Here is a 17815-nt window from a genome sequence, read left to right as displayed (position 1 = left end):
AGTGTCTGGCGGATTTGAACGGCCGATGACCCTTTATATCTAAGTAAAAAATTAAATTACCCATATAGTAACTGCACAGTAGTTAAGAGATCATCTGCTAACCAAAATATTGGCACTTTGCATCCACCAGCTGCTCCTTGGAAACCCTGTGGGGCAGTTCTCCTCTGTCCTATAGAGTCACTACGAGTCAGAACTGACTCAACCACAAAGAGTTTTTTTATATAATAACTGTTATAATAAATGTGTGTGTCTATTTAGAATTTTTATGCCGTTCTGATTCTTTTTCTCATTAAGTTAAACATGACCATGGTGGCCTAACCTAATGAGCAAAAGGATGCCTCAAGAAGACCGATGATATCACCTTCTTCTTCCAGAATGTCTTTTAGTACATTGTTTTTGGACCCTTTGCTCCTGGCATAGCACCTTTGTGCTTGGAAAGGGTACTTAGCCTAGGTGGTTTGAACCTTCCCAGGAAGGGGGTTTACCCTTCCCTGGGTTTTTGTAGAATTGTTGAGCATAAAGTAGTAAGAATCAGAACCACTGAATGATAAATGAATGCTGGTTTGACTTTTGGGTAAAGAGGAAACAAGAATAAAATTCCATCCCTTGAACTTTTTTTCTCTTTGTGTTCTCCCACCACAGACTTATGTTCGGGATATTTACCCTTTTCGGAGGTCAGTATCTCCACAGCTGAACCTTGTCCATATGCATCCAGAGAAGGGACAGGAACTCATTCAGAAACAGGTGCCTGACCACCTCAGTTTTATTCTATGGCTTAGTCGTGTTGTTGGGGTTGATGATCTGTAAGTGTTTTGCCAACCACGAGATTCTGTGCTCTTTTATGATCCTCTATAGAGAGTGGATGGACCATTGGTCAGTATAGGCAGTTCCCCAAAACAGTATGATAATTAAGTTTTATGTATTGGCTCATAGTGTAAAGGTCTTAACATACACTTACTTGGAGCAACCCTGTGATGAATCATTGAGTATAAACAATAGAAATTTTCTGATTTATCTACTGGTTTCTAAGTACACCTGCTCCTCATTTATTAACTGTCTCTTTACCTGATAATTTTGCATTTACAACAATAGTAAAAAAAAATCTACTATCCAACTATTTTATGCATTAACGATGTGTATCTGGCCGTTACAAATGCTGAGATGTGAGGGGAGAATAACGCTGGCTATGATGGTTAAGGTTATGCATCAACTTATCTTGGCTATGATTCTCAGTGGTTTGGCAGTTATGTAATGATGTAATGTGGCAGTTATGTAATGATGTAATGTGGTAGTTATGTAATGATGTAGTCATCCTCCATTTTGTGATCTGATGTGGTCATCCTCCATTTTCACATAACACCAATTTTCGACTGATGTCCTGGTCTTTGGAACCTAATCATGTTGATAAGTGAGGAATGAGTGTATGGATTTTCATTTCACTAATGCTTAAAACAGGATTGGAAGTACACATAATGTAGATAGTAGAAGGTTGTTCCAGAGGTTCACATTAGCCAGAAGAAATTAAAAGGGTTCAGTATAATATGGCTGAAAAAAAGGCATTGAACTCAGGTTCCAGAGATTTGGACTCAGTGCCAACCTTACCACTGACAGTGTGACCTGCTCTTGGGCAAGTTACTAACTTCTCACAACACAGGAGCAGACATGACCAAGTGGTTACACTTAGGTTAAAAATTGAAGAGAAGAATAATGTTCATGCATCTGATCTCAAATTGGACTTTGATTTTAAGGAAATTCACTGCTTTGCATGTAAAATATAACTATAGTACACAATTCCAAAAATGTCACCAATTTTAATATTAGCTATGCATTACATTCATTTTCATTAATAAAACCTCTAAATAAGAATTTCAGGAGACTTGATCATTTAAATCTTTCTGCATCTAGAATACTAAGCCTGGAACTGACAGGAAACAGCTTTAGGCATCAATGGAAATGGTAGAAGCGATTAGAACTGAATGACTCCCAGTGGGAGAAGGCCTTCCATATTACAACATCCAAACAAACGGGTTCTATTTAATACTGAACTATCTTGACAATGCTTGCCCTGTGCCCCTCCGGCCTACAAACTCCATAAGAAAAACTTCCTTATGTAGAGAGCATACAAAAGCAAGAAGTGAGGGTCAATTAAGTATTGTTTGTGCTTCCTGTGTGGTAAAGAAAAAAAAAAAGCATTTCTCCTCCATTTCACTTACCCCCCACGCCTTTTTTTATCAGTGCAGTCTGCCATTAAAGATTTTACTTCAATTTCTTCACTTTGTAATATTAGGGTTGCTAATTCTGATTTCTTATGCTTCTGTTTTTCCGCTAGGTGTTCACTCGGAAGCTGGAGGAAGTAGGGCGGGTTTTGTTTCTCATCTCCCTTACCCAGAAGATCCCCACAGCCCACAAACAGTCCCATGTCTCCATGCTTCAGGAAGACCTCCTCCGACTGCCCTCATTCCCTCGAAGTGCTATTGATGCTGAGTTTTCACTCTTCAGTGACCCTCAAGGTACCAAGAAAGAAGCATTTTCTCTCTTGGGCTTCTTCTCCAGGGCCTCAAACCAGTTCATTCCAGCTCAAACCCCTGCTAAGAATGTGCATTTCCACCCCAGATATACTGAATCAGAATCTACATTTTAACAAAATTCCTAGGCGATTCTTAAGTATAATAAAATTTGAGAACTACCGCTGTACTAGTGGTTCTCAGAATTGGTCCCTAATCAGCAGCATTAGCATCGTCTGTGAACTTGCTGGAAATACACATTTTCAGCAGGGGTTCGAACCTGAAGGAACTGGTGGGATCCCTGCTTCTCACACCTTTGTTTTGTTTCCAGCTAAAAAGCATCTTAATCAGCAAACTGTTCCCTGAATGGTGGCCCTCAAACTTGCTCAAGCATCAGAATCACCTAGAGGACTTATTATAACACAGATTGCTGGGCTCTACCCTCCTCCCTCCCAGTTTCTGATTCAGTATCTCTGGAATGGGGCCTAAGAACTTGCATTTCTACAAGTTCCCAGGTGATGCTGATGCTGCAATTCCAGGGACCAAACTTTGAGACCACTGCTCTAAGCTAAATCATGAGCAGTTGAGGGATTATTGTGGTGTTGTTAGAGGAGCAAAGAACAAGCATTTATATGACTTTCAAGAAGAGAGGAAACTAATCTACAGTGACAGAAATCAGAACAGTGGTTGTCTCTGGGTTAAGGGGGTGATTTTCTTAGAACGAGGCATGAGACCCTGACAGAGAAGACAACAGAGAATTCCTGATGGAGCAGGAGAAAAGTGGGATGCAGACCTCAAATTCTAGTAAAAAGACCAGACTTGGTCTGACTGAGACTGGAGGGACCCCAGAAGTCATGGTCCCCGGACTCTCTGTTAGCCCAAAACTAAAACCATTCCCAAAGCTCACTAACTCTTCAAAGATTAGACTAGACTATAAGACATAAAATGATACTGGTGAGGAGTGTGCTTCTTAGCTCAAGTAGACACATGAGACTATGTGGGGAGCTCCTGTCTGGAGGCAAGATGAGAAGACAGAGGGGGACAGGAGCTGGTTGGACATGCAAAATACAGGGCGGGGAGAACGAGTGTGCCATCACATTGTAATGAGAGCAACTGGGGTCACATAACAATGTGTGTATAAGATTTTGTATGAGAAACTGACTTGAATTGAAAACTTTCACTTAAAGCACAATAAAAAAATAAATAGCCAAGAAAGAAAAAATGATTTCAGATATTTCACACTCAAAGCCCATAGACATAATATGACTTACTATTATGTAAATAAAATATGAAAAGAACAAAAGAGACCTCCAAAAAAAAGAAAGAGGCATAAGAACTTTCTGGTGTGATGAACATTGTCCATATATTGTTTGGGGCGTTGGTTACATTAGTGTATAAACCAATCCAAACCAAACCCGGTGCCGTCAAGTCGATTCTGACTCATAGCGACCCTGTAAGACAGAGTAGAACCGCCTCATAGGGTTTCCAAGGAGTGCCTGGCAGATTCGAACTGCCGACCCTTTGGTTAGCAGCCGTAGCATTTAACCACTACGCCACCAGGGTTTCCTCCATTAGTGTATATTTTTGTCAAAACTCATTGAACCCTACATTTAAGATTTGTGTATTCTATGTAAATGATACCTAGAGAGAGACAGAGAGAGAGGGAAAAAGAGAGAGAGAAAAAAAAGAAGAGAGAAGGAGACAGAAAAACAGAGACAGAGAGAAACACCCAGATTTGAGTCCTGGATTTGTTACTCATTATTAATTTAATTTGGGCAATTTATTTAAATTCACACCCCGTTGCCTCAACCTTCTCATCCAGAAGCCACAGAGCTGTAGTTGAAAGAGCACTAGTCTGACCAGGAATTGGAAGACTGAAGACTAGTACCAATCCTGCCATTTTCTAGCTGAATTCACTTATTTTTTCTCAAATCACAGCTTATTCAGCAGCAAAAACAGCTGCCCTGTCTTGCCCACAGAGTTGAAGCAAAGAGGTGATGATAAAAGTCCCCTGAGAACTGGAAAGTGTTATTCCAGTGCCAGTCACTATTGTGCTGGACAACATTTCAGTGGTAGCTCTCCAGGTTCTGGAGTCAGGACAAATGGAAAACAGCAGTGCCCTTGGGCTTGATCGCCCTCTCACTGTTACAGGATCGCCGTGGGGCTAATTCTGTCTCTGCTGTTTCATGTTCTCACAGCTGGGAAGGAACTGTTTGGCCTCGACACTCTTCAGAAAAGCCTGTGGATCCAGCTCCTGGAGGAGATGTTCCTGGGCATGCCAAGCGAGTTTCCCTGGGGTGATGAAATCATGCTCTTCCTCAATGTTTTTAATGGGGCTCTGATCCTCCACCCAGAAGACAGCGCCCTGCTCAGGCAGTATGCAGCAACCGTCATCAACACCGCTGTGCATTTCAACCACCTCTTCTCTCTCAGCGGCTACCAGTGGATTCTCCCCACAATGCTGCAGGTGCCTTCCCTAACCAGAAGATTAACCAAGCATATAACTTCTTCTGTGACAAGAGGAAGCAAGTGCAACCCCTCTACAGATGCCCAAGCATTTGTAAAGCCTGGTTCTGGCCTGAGCTTCCCCAGGCCTGGGACATGCTTTCCCATTTCTTCTAGGCCAAGTCTTAAAGCACGGCCCTGGACCAGTAGCATCGGCATCACCTGGGAACTTGTTAGAAATGCCCATCCTTAGTCCTCATCCCCAGCCTAATGAATTTGAAACTGAGGTCAGGACCCAGCAGTCTGTGCTTTAGCAAGACCTCCAGGTGGTCCTGATGCTCTAACAAGTTTGAGAACCACTGCATTTTTAGTCAAATATATGACAATTGTTTAACTGATGTTTCTCACAAGAGGTTCTCTGATTTTATCTGTACAGAGATTTTTATTGCTATTAAATTTGCTACAATGGGATTGGAGAGGGGTGGATTTAGTAGGAATAGTTTCTATTTACCCATGTCTGATGCATAGCCGGCTCCATCTCAGGAGTACTAGATAAAGTCCAGGAGGGGCTGCAAGGGCATTCTAGTTCTCTGTTTTACAGAAGTTTTAATAAAAGAGACAAAATGAATACATGCCTGTGCAAAGAGGGGCTAACTCTTAACCACTGTGCCATCAGGGTTTCCAGTCCTGTCTATAGAAGCAAGAAATTGACTTTTAATATGACCAGGGCTCTCTGAACTATTTTTAAATACCTGCAATTTTCTCTGATTTTTATAACTTTTACCTGATTACAAAAAAGCAATAAATGCTCATTATGAAATTCAAAGAATAAAAGGAAAGTTTAAAAAATAAAATAAAGATTATAAGCCTCCCTCACAGGCTTAATCATTGTCTACATTTCTTGAAATCCTGGCGTTCTTTCTATTCTACACACACACATCACACATCTTAGAAAAAAAAAAAATACCATATGTTCAACTTTGTAACCTACTTTTTTCATATTACATTAAGAATATCATGGGCATCTCCTGTAGCTACGTTTAGATTTGCATCATCATTTTAAATGACTGCACAGTATTCCCTTGTATAAAACCAAAATCACACTGCCATTGAGTCAACTCAACTCATAGCAACCCTGAAGGACAGAGTAGAACTGCCCTGTAGAGCTTCCAAGGCTATAAATCTTCACAGAAGCAGACTGGCATATCCTTGTCCTTGGGAGCGGCTGGTGGGTTTGAACCGCTGACCTTTATGTTAACAGCTGAGCACTTAACCACTATGCCACCAGAGTTCCTTCTTCCCTTGTATGCATGTACCATAATTCACTTAACCAATCCACATTTATGAATAATTTGTTTCAAAAGTCCTACTATTATAAATAAACTTGCAGCAGGTGTTCTTATATATATACCTTTGCACATTTGTGTAATTCTTTTCTTGAGATAAATTCCTACTCACAAGTGATCTGAAAAAAACATTAAAATATTTTAAAATTTTTATGTATGTTACCAACTTGCTCTCTAGAAACTTTATAACATTTTACAACTCCCTTCAACCAGTCTAAGAAGCCCTGATGGCACTGTGGTTAAGTGCTTGGCTGCTAACCAAAAGACCGGTGATTCAAACCCACGAGCCACTCTGGGGGAACGATATGGCAGTCTGCTTCCATTACAGCTTGGAAATCGTATGGGGCAGTTCTACTCTGTCCTGTAGGGTTGCTGAGTCAGAACTGACTAGATGGCAATGGGTTTCAGTCTGTTTATGAAGTTAGTCATTTCCTTCCTTATAGCCTCATAGCTATGGGTTTAAAGTGCAAACACAACTCTGAAAGGCAGGTAAGGCATTTTCTGAATATGTGGCATTTTTCCATAGGTGTACTCTGACTATGAAAGCAATCCCCAGCTGCGTCAAGCCATTGAATTTGCCTGCCACCAGTTCTACATTCTACACCGGAAGCCCTTTGTACTCCAGCTGTTTGCTAGTGTAGCCCCTCTCTTGGAGTTTCCTGTAAGTAAGATCTCTTTCTTCAACTAATGGGGCATGAATGCCATAAATCAATTATTTTCAACAAGACAGGCTGTTCTCTTATGACTGGTGCTTATCTCAGCTCCTATGATATAGGTGGATCATCTCTCCAGTTTTTATACTCAATAAGAGAGGTGGAAAGTAGAAAATAATAAAAGGAAAGTTTCCTGATTCTCATTCCTTTCCATCATCCTCTACCACTTACCCTGCTTTATTTTTCTTTTTCTTCAGAGCATTTATCACCTTCTCAAATGTTATACATGTATTTGTTTCATTATTATGTTATTTGTACTACACCCCACCAATATAAGGTAAGCTCCATGAAATCAGGACCTTGGTCTGTTTTTTGTTTCCTTGTGTACTTGTTTTTTTTGTTTTGTTTTGGAGTTTTTTGTTTTATTTATTTATTGCTATAACCTGAGTGCACATAATGGTGCCTGGCATATAGTAGGAATTTAATAAGTATTTGTGGTCTTAGTGAATGTATAAAGGCCATTTTAAATAGGTTCAAAATGGCAAATATCTCTGTGTTGGAGATATATTAGGACCTGTGAAATTCTCAGATTTGTTAAAATAAGAATCTCTTCCCTGAAATATTTGAAGAATTTAACCAATCCATTATGGAAATTTCTCTTTGGAACTCTGAGTCCCATTATTATAGGCCAGAGAAGCCACTGGCATGGGTATTTTTGGCAGTACACATACTGCCAAAACACGCAATCAGGATGCACTGATAATTACTGGTGATTGGAATGTGAAAGTTGGAAACGAAGATGGATCGGTACTTGGAAAATACGGTCTTCGTGATAGAAACAAGGCAAAATATTGCATGACAGAATTTTGCAAGACCAATGACGTCTTCATTGCAAATACCTTTTCTCATCCACATGAACAGTGACTATACACAGGGACCTCACCAGATGGAAGACACAAAAATCAAATCGACTACATCTGTGGAAAGAGACAATGGAAAAGCTCGATATCATCAGTCAGAACAAGGCCGGGGCCAACTGTGGGACAGAAGATCAAGTACACATGTGAAAGTTCAAGGCGAAGCTGAAGAAAATTAGAACAAGTCCACAAGAGCCAAAGTACAACCTTGAGTATATCCCACCTAAGAGACCATATCAAGAATAGATTTGAGGTGTTGAACACTAATGACCAAAGTCCAGACGAGTTGTGGAATGACATCAAGGACATCATATATGAAGAAAGCAAGAGGTTATTAAAAAGACAGGAAAGAAAGAAAAGACCAAAATGGATGTCAGAAGAGATTTTAAAAAAGCTGTTCTTGAATGCTGGGTAGCTAAAGCATATGGAAGAAATGATGAAGTAAAAGAGCTGAACAGAAGACTTCAAAGGGCAGCTCGAGAAGTCAAAGTACGGTATTATAATGACATGTGAAAAAACCTGGAGTTAGAAAACCAAAAGGGAAGAACATGCTCGGCATTTCTCAAGCTGAAAGTACTGAAGAAAAAATTCAAGCCCCGTGTTGCAATAGTGAAGGATTCTATGGGGAAAATATTAAATGATGCAGAAAGCATCAAAAATAGATGGAAGGAATACACAGAGTCACTATACCAAAAAGAGTTGGTTGATGTTCAACCATTTCAGGAGGTAGCATATGATCAAGAACTGATGAGATCGAAGGAAGAGGTCCAAGCTGCACTGAAGGCACATTAGTGAAAAACAAGGATTCAGGAATTGATGGAATACCAATTGAGATGTTTTAACAAATGGATGCAGTGCTGGAAGTACTCACTCGTCTATGCCAAGAAATTTGGAAGACAGCTGCCTGGCCAAATGACTGGAAGAGAACCGTATTTATGCCTATTTTAAAGAAAGGTAATCCTACAGAATGTGGAAATTATCGAACAATATCATTAAAATCACATGCAAGTAAAATTTTGCTGAAGATCATTCAAAGGCAGCTACAGCAATACATCTACAGAGAACCGTCAGAAATTCAAACCGGATTCAGAAGAGGACGTGGAACAAGGGATATCATTGCTGATGTCAGATGGATCCTGGCTGAAAGCAGAGAATACCTCAAGGATGTTTACCTGTGTTTTATTGACTATGCAAAGGCATTTGACTGTGTAGATCATAACAAATTATGGAAAACATTGCGGAGAATGAGAATTCCAGAACATTTAATTGTGCTCGTGAGGAACCTGTACATAGATCAATGGGCAGTTGTTCAAACAGAACAAGGGGATTTTGCTTGGTTTAAAGTCAGGAAAGGTGTACGTTGGGGTTGCATCCTTTCACCATACTTAATCTGTATGCTGAGCAAATAATCCGAGAAGCTGGACTATATGAAGAAGAACAGGGCATCAGGCTTGGAGGAAGACTCATTAACAACCTGCAATATGCAGATGACACAGCTTTACTTGCTGAAAATGAAGAGGTCTTAAAGCACTTACTGATGAAGATCAAAGACCACAGCCTTCAGTATGGATTACATCTCAACATAAAAAAAAAAAAAAAAATCCTCACAACTGGACCAATAAGCAACATCATGGTAAACAGATAAAATATTGAAATTATCAAGGATTTCATTTTATTTGGATTTATAATCAATACCCACAGAAGCAGCAGTCAAGAAGTCAAATGAGACATTGCATTGGGCAAATCTGCTGCAAAAGGCCTCTTTAAAATCTTAAAAAGCAAGGATGTCACCTTGAAGACTAAGGTGCGCCTGACCCAAGCCATTGTGTTTTCAGTTGCCACATGTGCATGCGAAAGCTGGACAATGAATAAGGACGACCAAAAAAATTGACTTTTTTGAATTATGCTGTTGGCAAAGAATATTGAATATGCACTGCCAAAAGAACAAACAAATCTGTCTTGGAAGCGGTACAGCCAGAAGGCTCTTTAGAAACAAGAACGGCAAAACCGGGTCTCACATAATTTGAACATGTTTTCAGGCGAGATCAGTCCCTGGAGAAATATATCATGCTTGGTAAAGCAGGGGGTCAGTGAAGAAGATGAAGACTCTCAACAAGAAGGATTGACACAGTGGTTGCAACAATGGGCTCAAGCATAACAATGATTGTGAGAATGTGAAGGACTGGCAGTGTTTCTGTTGTTCATAGCGTTGCTATGTTTTGGAGCTGACTGGATGACACATACCAACAACAACATACTGCTATACTTCTACGAGTTTCCATAAATATATCTTTTGTACCAGATTAGCATTTAATGTTGTTGTTGTTAGGTGCCATTGAGTCAGTTCCAACTCATAGCAACCCTATGTATGACAGAATGAATCACCCCTGGTCCTGTGCCATCCTCACAATCTTTGCTTTGTTTGAGCCCATTGTTGCAGCCACTGTGTCAATCCATCTCTTTGAGGGTCTTCCTCTTTTTTCACTCGCCCTCTACTTTACCAAGCATGATATCCTTCTCCAGGGGCTGGTCCCTCCTGATACTATATCCAAAGCATGCGAGACAAAGTCTCACCATGCTTGCTTCTAAGGCTCATTCCAGCTGTCCTTCTTCCAAGACAGATTTTTTTCATCCTTCTGGCAATTCATGGTAAATTCAGTATTCTTTGCCAACACCATAATTCAAAGGCATCAATTCTTCAGTCTTCCTTATTCATTGTCCAGTTTTCACATGCATATGAGGTGATTGAAAATACCATGACTTTTGTCAGACACACCTTAGTCCTCAAAGTAACATTTTTGCTTTTTTACACTTAAAAAGGGCCTTACACCTTAAAAGGCCTCGATTAAATATGCCACAGCATTATTGGATGGATAATTACATAAGCAGAATATCAGGTAGATGTTGTAATTGTTGTTGGTGATATCTGTTCATGAACTTTGAATTCTTGGTCAGACCATATTAGTACTGAATTGCTTTTCTTCTCATAGGATGTTGCCCGTAATGGGCCCAGCAGCAAAGGTGTGTCAGCTCAGTGCCTGTTTGACTTGCTGCAGTCCCTGGAGGGAGAGACCACTGACATATTAGATATTTTAGAGCTGGTCAAAGCAGAGAAGCCTCTTAAGTCATTAGGTAAAAGCAAAACTTCCTTTGGCATTCTTTTTCTTATTACAGTCTCTAAAGATACTTTAAAGTCTATGTTGGGAATTTTGAATTAGATCAAAATATCCAAAGTAAATGGACTAGAGGTATAACTTGAGTAAGGGCATTTTTCCATCTCCTGTTTTTCTTCAATTTCTTGAGGATCGTAGACATGAAAGGCTATTAAAATAATGCTTTGTAGCTCATTGCTCTAGCACTGCAGTTTTCAGAAAATTGGGCTATCCTGGGTAATTCTAAGGGAATGTCCCTCCAAAATAGCCTGCTATTATCACAGAACATGTAGAGTTAAGTTCCATTCAATATGAGTCACAGTTCTCTTGTCTTACCTTAGACCATCCCAATGCCCTTCATGTTTTCTAGTTGATGAGGTTTTAAAAGACTAACCAAAGAAAAACACTTCTATGCCTCATCCAGTTGCAAGCTTAATAAAATGTAGTAAATGGAATTTCCGATCACTTTGGATGAAGAAACACATAGTGTTTCCCTGTTTAGCAATAAAATTTAAAAAAAGAAATGGCTACAAAATTTAACTGAGAAGAAAATGTTAGAAGGGATAACACCTTCTTCTTTATCCCTGGCAGAATCCACTCTGATTTTTTGCCTCGACCCTTTGTCCCTTCAGATTTCTGCTACGGGAACGAAGACCTGACATTCTCTATCAGTGAAGCCATTAAGCTCTGTGTCACTGTGGTGGCGTATGCTCCTGAATCTTTCAGAAGGTAATGGCGGTCTTTTATTCTGTGGCTGTGACAATAAGGGAAAGAAAAGAAAGGTGAATAAATGCAAAGATTATGTTTGGTAATATTAGCTTTAAACATTCTGGCAAGTAAGTTTTGAAAAACTAAATTTAGGAAATGTCGCAGGAGAGGTTCTGAAAATGCAACTTGTATTCTTGCCATGAAAGCATCTAATTTAGTTCTCTTATCACTTTCCAGAAAATTCCAGGAACTTACAGTACTTGAATTCTTTTTACTCCCCTTTAGCCTTTTTTTTGCTCTTGCTGTGATGTATTATATGACAAACCCATTAGAAATAACTATTATTGTTTATGTATTCAATAATCGATATTTATTTACATTTACTTACCTATTTAGCCTTTCTACTCTTCTTTGCTTTTTCTTATATTGAGAATATAACCTTATAAGGTTTTCACTGTACCAGACAATGCTCCACTGCTATTCATAAGGTTTTCACTTGATAATTCTTTTCAGAAGTAGGCTGCCGGGTCCTTCTTCCTAGTCTGTCTTAGTCTGGAAGCTCAGCTAAAACTTTGTCCTCCATGGGTGACCCTGCTGGTATCTGAATACCTGTGGCATAGCTTCCAACATCACAGCAACACACAAGCCCCCACCGTATGACACATGAAAAGAATTAGCCAGTGAAAACCTTATGAATAGTAGCGGAACACTGTCTGATATAGTGCCGGAAGATGAGCCCCCCAGGTTGGAAGACACTCAAAAGACGACTGGGGAAGAGCTGCCTCCTCAAAGTAGAGTCGACCTTAATGACATGGATGGAATAAAGCTTTGGGGACCTTCATTTGCTGATGTGGCACAACTGAAAATGAGAAGAAACAGCTGCAAACATCCATTAATAATCAGAACCTGGAATGTATGAAGTATGAATCTAGGAAAATTGGAAATTGTCAAAAATGAAATGGAATCCATAAACATTGATATCCTAGGCCTTAGTGAGCTGAAATGGACTGGTATTGGCCATTTTGAATTGAGCAATCATATAGTCTACTATGCTGGGAATGACAACTTGAAGAGGAAAGCTGTTGCATTCATCGTCAAAAAGAAAATGTCAAGATCTATCCTGAAGTACAATGCTGTCAGTGACAGGATAATATCCATATGCCTACAAGAAAGACCAGTTAATATGATTATTCAAATGTATGCACCAACCATGAAGGCCAAAGATGAAGGTTTTTATCAGCTTCTGCAGTCTGAAATTGATCCAACCTGCAATCAGGATGCAGTGATAATTACTGGTGACTGGAATGTGAAAGTTGGAAACCAAGAAGAAGGATAAGTAGTTGGAAAATATGGCCTTGGTGACAAAAGCAATGCCTGGTATCGAATGATAGAATTTTGTAAGGCTAACAACTACTTCATTGCAAATACCTTTTTTCACCAACATAAATGGTGACTATACACATGGACCTCACCAGATGGAACACACAGAAATCAAATCAACTACATCTGTGGAAGGAAATGATGGAAAAGCTCAATATTATCAATCAGAACAAGGCCAGGGGCCAACTGTGGAACAGACCATCAATTGTTCATATGCAAGTTCAAGCTGAAACTGAAGAAAATCAGAGCAAGTCCACGAAAGCCAAAATATGACCTTGACTATATCCCACCTGAATTTAGAGATCATCTGAAGAATAGATTTGATGCCTTGAACACTAATGACCACAGACCAGAGGAGTTGTGGAATGACATCAAGGACATCATACATGAAGAAAGGAAAAGGTCATTGAAAAAACAGGAAAGAAAGAAAAGACCAAGATGGATGTCAAAGGAGACTCTGAAACTTGCTCTTGAGCGTCAAGCAGCTACAGCAAAAGGAAGAAATGATGAAGTAAAAGAACTGAACAGAAAATTCCAAAGGGCAGCTGGAAAAGACAAAGTAAAATATTATAATGACATGTGCAAAGAGCTGGAGATAGAAAACCAAAAGGGAAGAACACACTCGGCGTTTCTCAAGCTGAAAGAACTGAAGAAAAAAATCAAGCCTTGAGTTGCAATAGTGAAGGATGCTATGGGGAAAATATTAAACAACGCAGGAAGCATCAAAAGAAGATGGAAGGAATACGCAGAGTCATTATACCAAAAAAGAGTTGGTCGACGTTCAGCCATTTCAAGAGATAGCATATGATCGGGAACCAATGGTACTGAAGGAAGAAGTCCAAGCTGCACTGTATGCAGTGGCAAAAAACAAGGCTCCAGGAATTGACTGATTATCAATTGAGATGTTTCAGCAAACAGATGCAGCGCTAGAGGTGTTCCCTTGTCTATGCCAAGAAATATGGAAGACAGCTTTCTGGCCAACTGACTGGAAGAGATCCATATTTATGCCAGTTCCCAAGAAAGGTGATCCAACCAAATGCAGAAATTATAGAACAATATCGTTAATATCACACACAAGCAAAATTTTGCTGAAGATCATTCAAATCTGTCCTGGAAGAAGTACAACCAGAGTGCTCCTTAGAAGCAAGAATGGCAAGACTGCGTCTTACATACTGACATATTGTCAGGAGGGGTCAGTCCCTGGAGAAGGACATCATGCTTGGTAAAGTACAGGGTCAGCGGAGAAGAGGAAGACCCTCAATGAGGTGGATTGGCACAGTGGCGGCAACAATGGGCTCAAACATAACAATTATTGTAAGGATGGCGCAGGACCGGGCAGCGTTTCGTTCTTTGGTACATAGGGTTGGAACCAGCTCGACAACACCTAACAACAACCATGCTTATATATGGGATATTTTTCCTTACACTTGAAAGTAAGTATTTTCCTTATACTGCCTTTAATATTTCTACAGTGAAGACATGCTTGAAATAAATTCTATCAACTTTTATTTGCTCAATTTTATTTTGCTTAAGGATATTTTTTTCTTGAATATAGTAGAGTACTATATTGGCAAATTTTTTTTGCAATTTAGTAGTCATTGCCTACTGACTTCCACTGTTTATATTAAGAAGTCAAGTCTTATTGCTCTTTTGAATGTGCCCTTTTCTCTCTGGCTTACTTTTAAGATTTTCTATTTGTCTTAGGTTTTCAGCAGTTTGACACTTGTGTGCCTAGCTGTAATCCTCTTTATATTTATGCTTCTTGCAATAAAGAGTGCTTCTTGAATATAAATCCCGGCAGATTTCAAGAATTTTAGAAAATTCTTCACTAGTATCTCTTAAATATTGCTTCTGTCCAACTTACTCTTTCCTCTCCTTCTAGTACCCCCTGTAAACACATATTTGGCCTGTTCACCATGCCCTACATGTCTGTTACATTCTTTTATTTTCCATCATTTTCTCCTCTGTGCTTCTATCTAAATATTGTCTATTGATCATTCTTTCAGTTCACAGTCATTTATTCCTCAGTGTTAAATTTCTCTCTCTAGTCCTTGACTTTAAATATTTTTATTTTTCAATTCTAAAATTTCCGTTCATTTATAGGTTTCAGAGTTTTGTGAGCTATTTTATTCAACATTTTAATCATAGTTATTTTAAAGTCTGTGTCTGATAACTTCAATATTAGAACACTTGTGGTTCTGTTTCTTTGTTCTCTTCTTGAGTTTTGATCATGTGGTTCTCACATGACTGGTAATTGTTTAATATGGAACATTATGTTAAAAAAAAATAAAGATAATTTGAGGGCCTGGCTGATCTCATCTTGCTCCAGCAAGGATTAATTATTACAGTCTGGCAGACGCTTAGGGCAGAGGCAGATCATCTGAATTCAATCTGGTATGCTTGATTTCAAAATGGGTTTCAGTCTTTGTAAGAGTAGTTTTATTTCTTTGACACCCCTAGGAGGTAGTTCTAGGATGTAACTCCTCCTTAGAGGGCCTTGAACTCCAAGATATATTCATTCAGCTCCATGAGACTGTGAAAGTTTGCTTGGCTTCCCAACTTGCTAGCTGACTCTTTAGCTTGATTTGTCCTTAGCCACTCGGTGCCACACAGTTTTCAAATGAGCAAGTGTCTGGAAGAGAAAAGTGCTGCATAATGTCTGCTTCAACTGAATAAGCTTCCTTTTTCTCCAGAATCCTGGTATCCTTGGCATCTATCTGATATCTCCAATAATATACTTTTTTGTTCAGCTTTTCTAGTAAGAAAATTAATCTGCAGCAGCTACTTTATTGTTCCATAAAGCATAACTGACTTTTTCCTATTTTTTTAATATGGCAAAGAGGCAGTAGGTGGCAAAGGAGTACCATAGCTCTGTCCCCATGGTGCTAAATTCTGAAAAGTGCCTTTTCCTGCCTGTAGAGCACTTATTGCAGTTAAATTATATTACCAAAAGCCAGTGCTCCGTGTTTATAAAGACCTCAGCAGAAATTCACTGGTATCTGTAGGAACTGATCAAAGAAAATCTTGGTTTCAGGTTCTCCAGTATATTGGTTTGTCAGGGTCTGTTTCCTGGAATCTACAAACTTAAACTCAATTGGGAAAAATCTCCCAACAGGTTTATGTTGGTGTAATGCATTTACAATTTTGGAGGAAAAAACGCACCCTTGCATAATAACCACTTAATTTCCATCTCCCCTTTCAGCTGATGTTTCTGACAGCCCAATACTAAATTGAGTGTGGGCTGTGTGTAGTGTTCACTCACTCTAGTAAGCAGGCATTTTCAGACCTGCATCACAGCAGCTGTTTCCACAGACTCTTGGCAATAAAATTGCTTACACTTTAGGAAGCCAACCTGTCTCCCAGGGAAGGATTTACCTTGTCTCACATTTTTTCAGCTGGAAAATCACTCCCAGCAAATTCCTGAATGGAAGCTTTGTTGATTCTGGGGCCTGCATCTGTAGATGAACTGTGTAACTTCACCTGCTATCATTCTGTTATCCTTTCACTACTTGTATGCATGGCTAAATCCCTCAACTAGATCTCATGCTTCCTAAAGGCAGGATTATTAACAGGTGCTCAATTAATTGATTGATGACAGTTGGTCAACATTTCTAGCAGCTTTAACTCCTCTTGACTTGGGTGTGATAGAAAGGGTACTCAATGCATTGTCTCTCTGGAGGTTTTTCGTTTTTCCAACCACAGTCAACAAAAGTAGAATGTAAAATGTAATGTGGTTTTCCCTCTATTGTTTAAAGTCTTCAGATGCTGATGGTCTTAGAAGCTTTAGTCCCATGTTATCTACAAAAACTGAAGAGGCAGACGTCACAAGTGGAGACAGTACCTGCTGCCCGGGAGGAGATTGCTGCCACAGCTGCTCTTGCAGCATCCCTGCAGGCCCTTTTATATAGTGTAGAGGTCCTCACCAGGTAAACCCATGGGCAGAAATAGCCCCAGCCTTAGATCATACGTATCCACTTAAAAGATAAAGAAAAAATGTGTTGTCTAAAAATCTCTAAAACCCAGTCTTTTTTTACAGTTAACTACCCCAACTCAGCCCTTTATGGCTCAAAACTACAAATATTCTCTAAGCTGTTTGGATAAATAGTGCTCAGTATTCCAAATGATAGAAATAACAATAATAATTTTTCTACTATGGTTGCCAAACACATATTGCATATATCTTGTCCAGCTTCTCTGTAGGTCTTAACCCAGTGGTAAACAAGTTTTTGGAAAGGGGCTGATTTAGTTAATATGAAAATGTGATCCACATTTCATTAGCTATTATTTTATGAGACATGAAATGTCTGTAACTTCAACTAATGCATTCTTTTATTATTTCACTGTTTATAAAATTATTTTTTTAATATAATTTCAGAAACATTTAACAAGCTGTAGCATTTTATTCTAATGCTAGAATTAACAGATTCTCTGTGAGAAGAGACTAAGTAGTGCTGAGGGAGAGGGCTGAGGGATTTCCTCTTCCCAGAGGAAATAGTCCCAATGCCGTGATGATGGTCTCATGACGGTCTTGGGGGGAAGACATCCTAAGGGGAAATACAAGACTTATGCCCTTTTTTCTACACCCATTCAGTCACCTCACTGGCCCTTTCCTGCAACTAAAGGAGAAAAAAGTAGTCGATTTTCCCCCAAGAGATACTTTAGTTATTTCTCATAGTATGCAATGTTGGTGATTTCCTCCTTTCTATTCCC

General features: G+C 39.4%; 1 protein-coding gene across 1 annotated transcript in view; it reads left to right on the top strand.

The window, feature by feature from the left end:
* The window catches only part of UNC80 (unc-80 homolog, NALCN channel complex subunit), a 216839-nt gene that overhangs the window by 154926 nt on the left and 44098 nt on the right, over positions 1–17815 (top strand). The window contains exons 41-47 of the mRNA XM_064287438.1: positions 643–744; positions 2330–2510; positions 4703–4971; positions 6822–6956; positions 10856–10997; positions 11650–11746; positions 16861–17031. Coding sequence (XP_064143508.1) covers positions 643–744; positions 2330–2510; positions 4703–4971; positions 6822–6956; positions 10856–10997; positions 11650–11746; positions 16861–17031 — 1097 coding nt within the window. The remainder of the gene's footprint in view (positions 1–642; positions 745–2329; positions 2511–4702; positions 4972–6821; positions 6957–10855; positions 10998–11649; positions 11747–16860; positions 17032–17815) is intronic.

The sequence above is a fragment of the Loxodonta africana genome, chromosome 6 (genome assembly GCF_030014295.1).
Source record: "Loxodonta africana isolate mLoxAfr1 chromosome 6, mLoxAfr1.hap2, whole genome shotgun sequence".
Taxonomy (NCBI): domain Eukaryota; kingdom Metazoa; phylum Chordata; class Mammalia; order Proboscidea; family Elephantidae; genus Loxodonta; species Loxodonta africana.
This window is presented reverse-complemented; position numbering and strand designations above follow the sequence as displayed.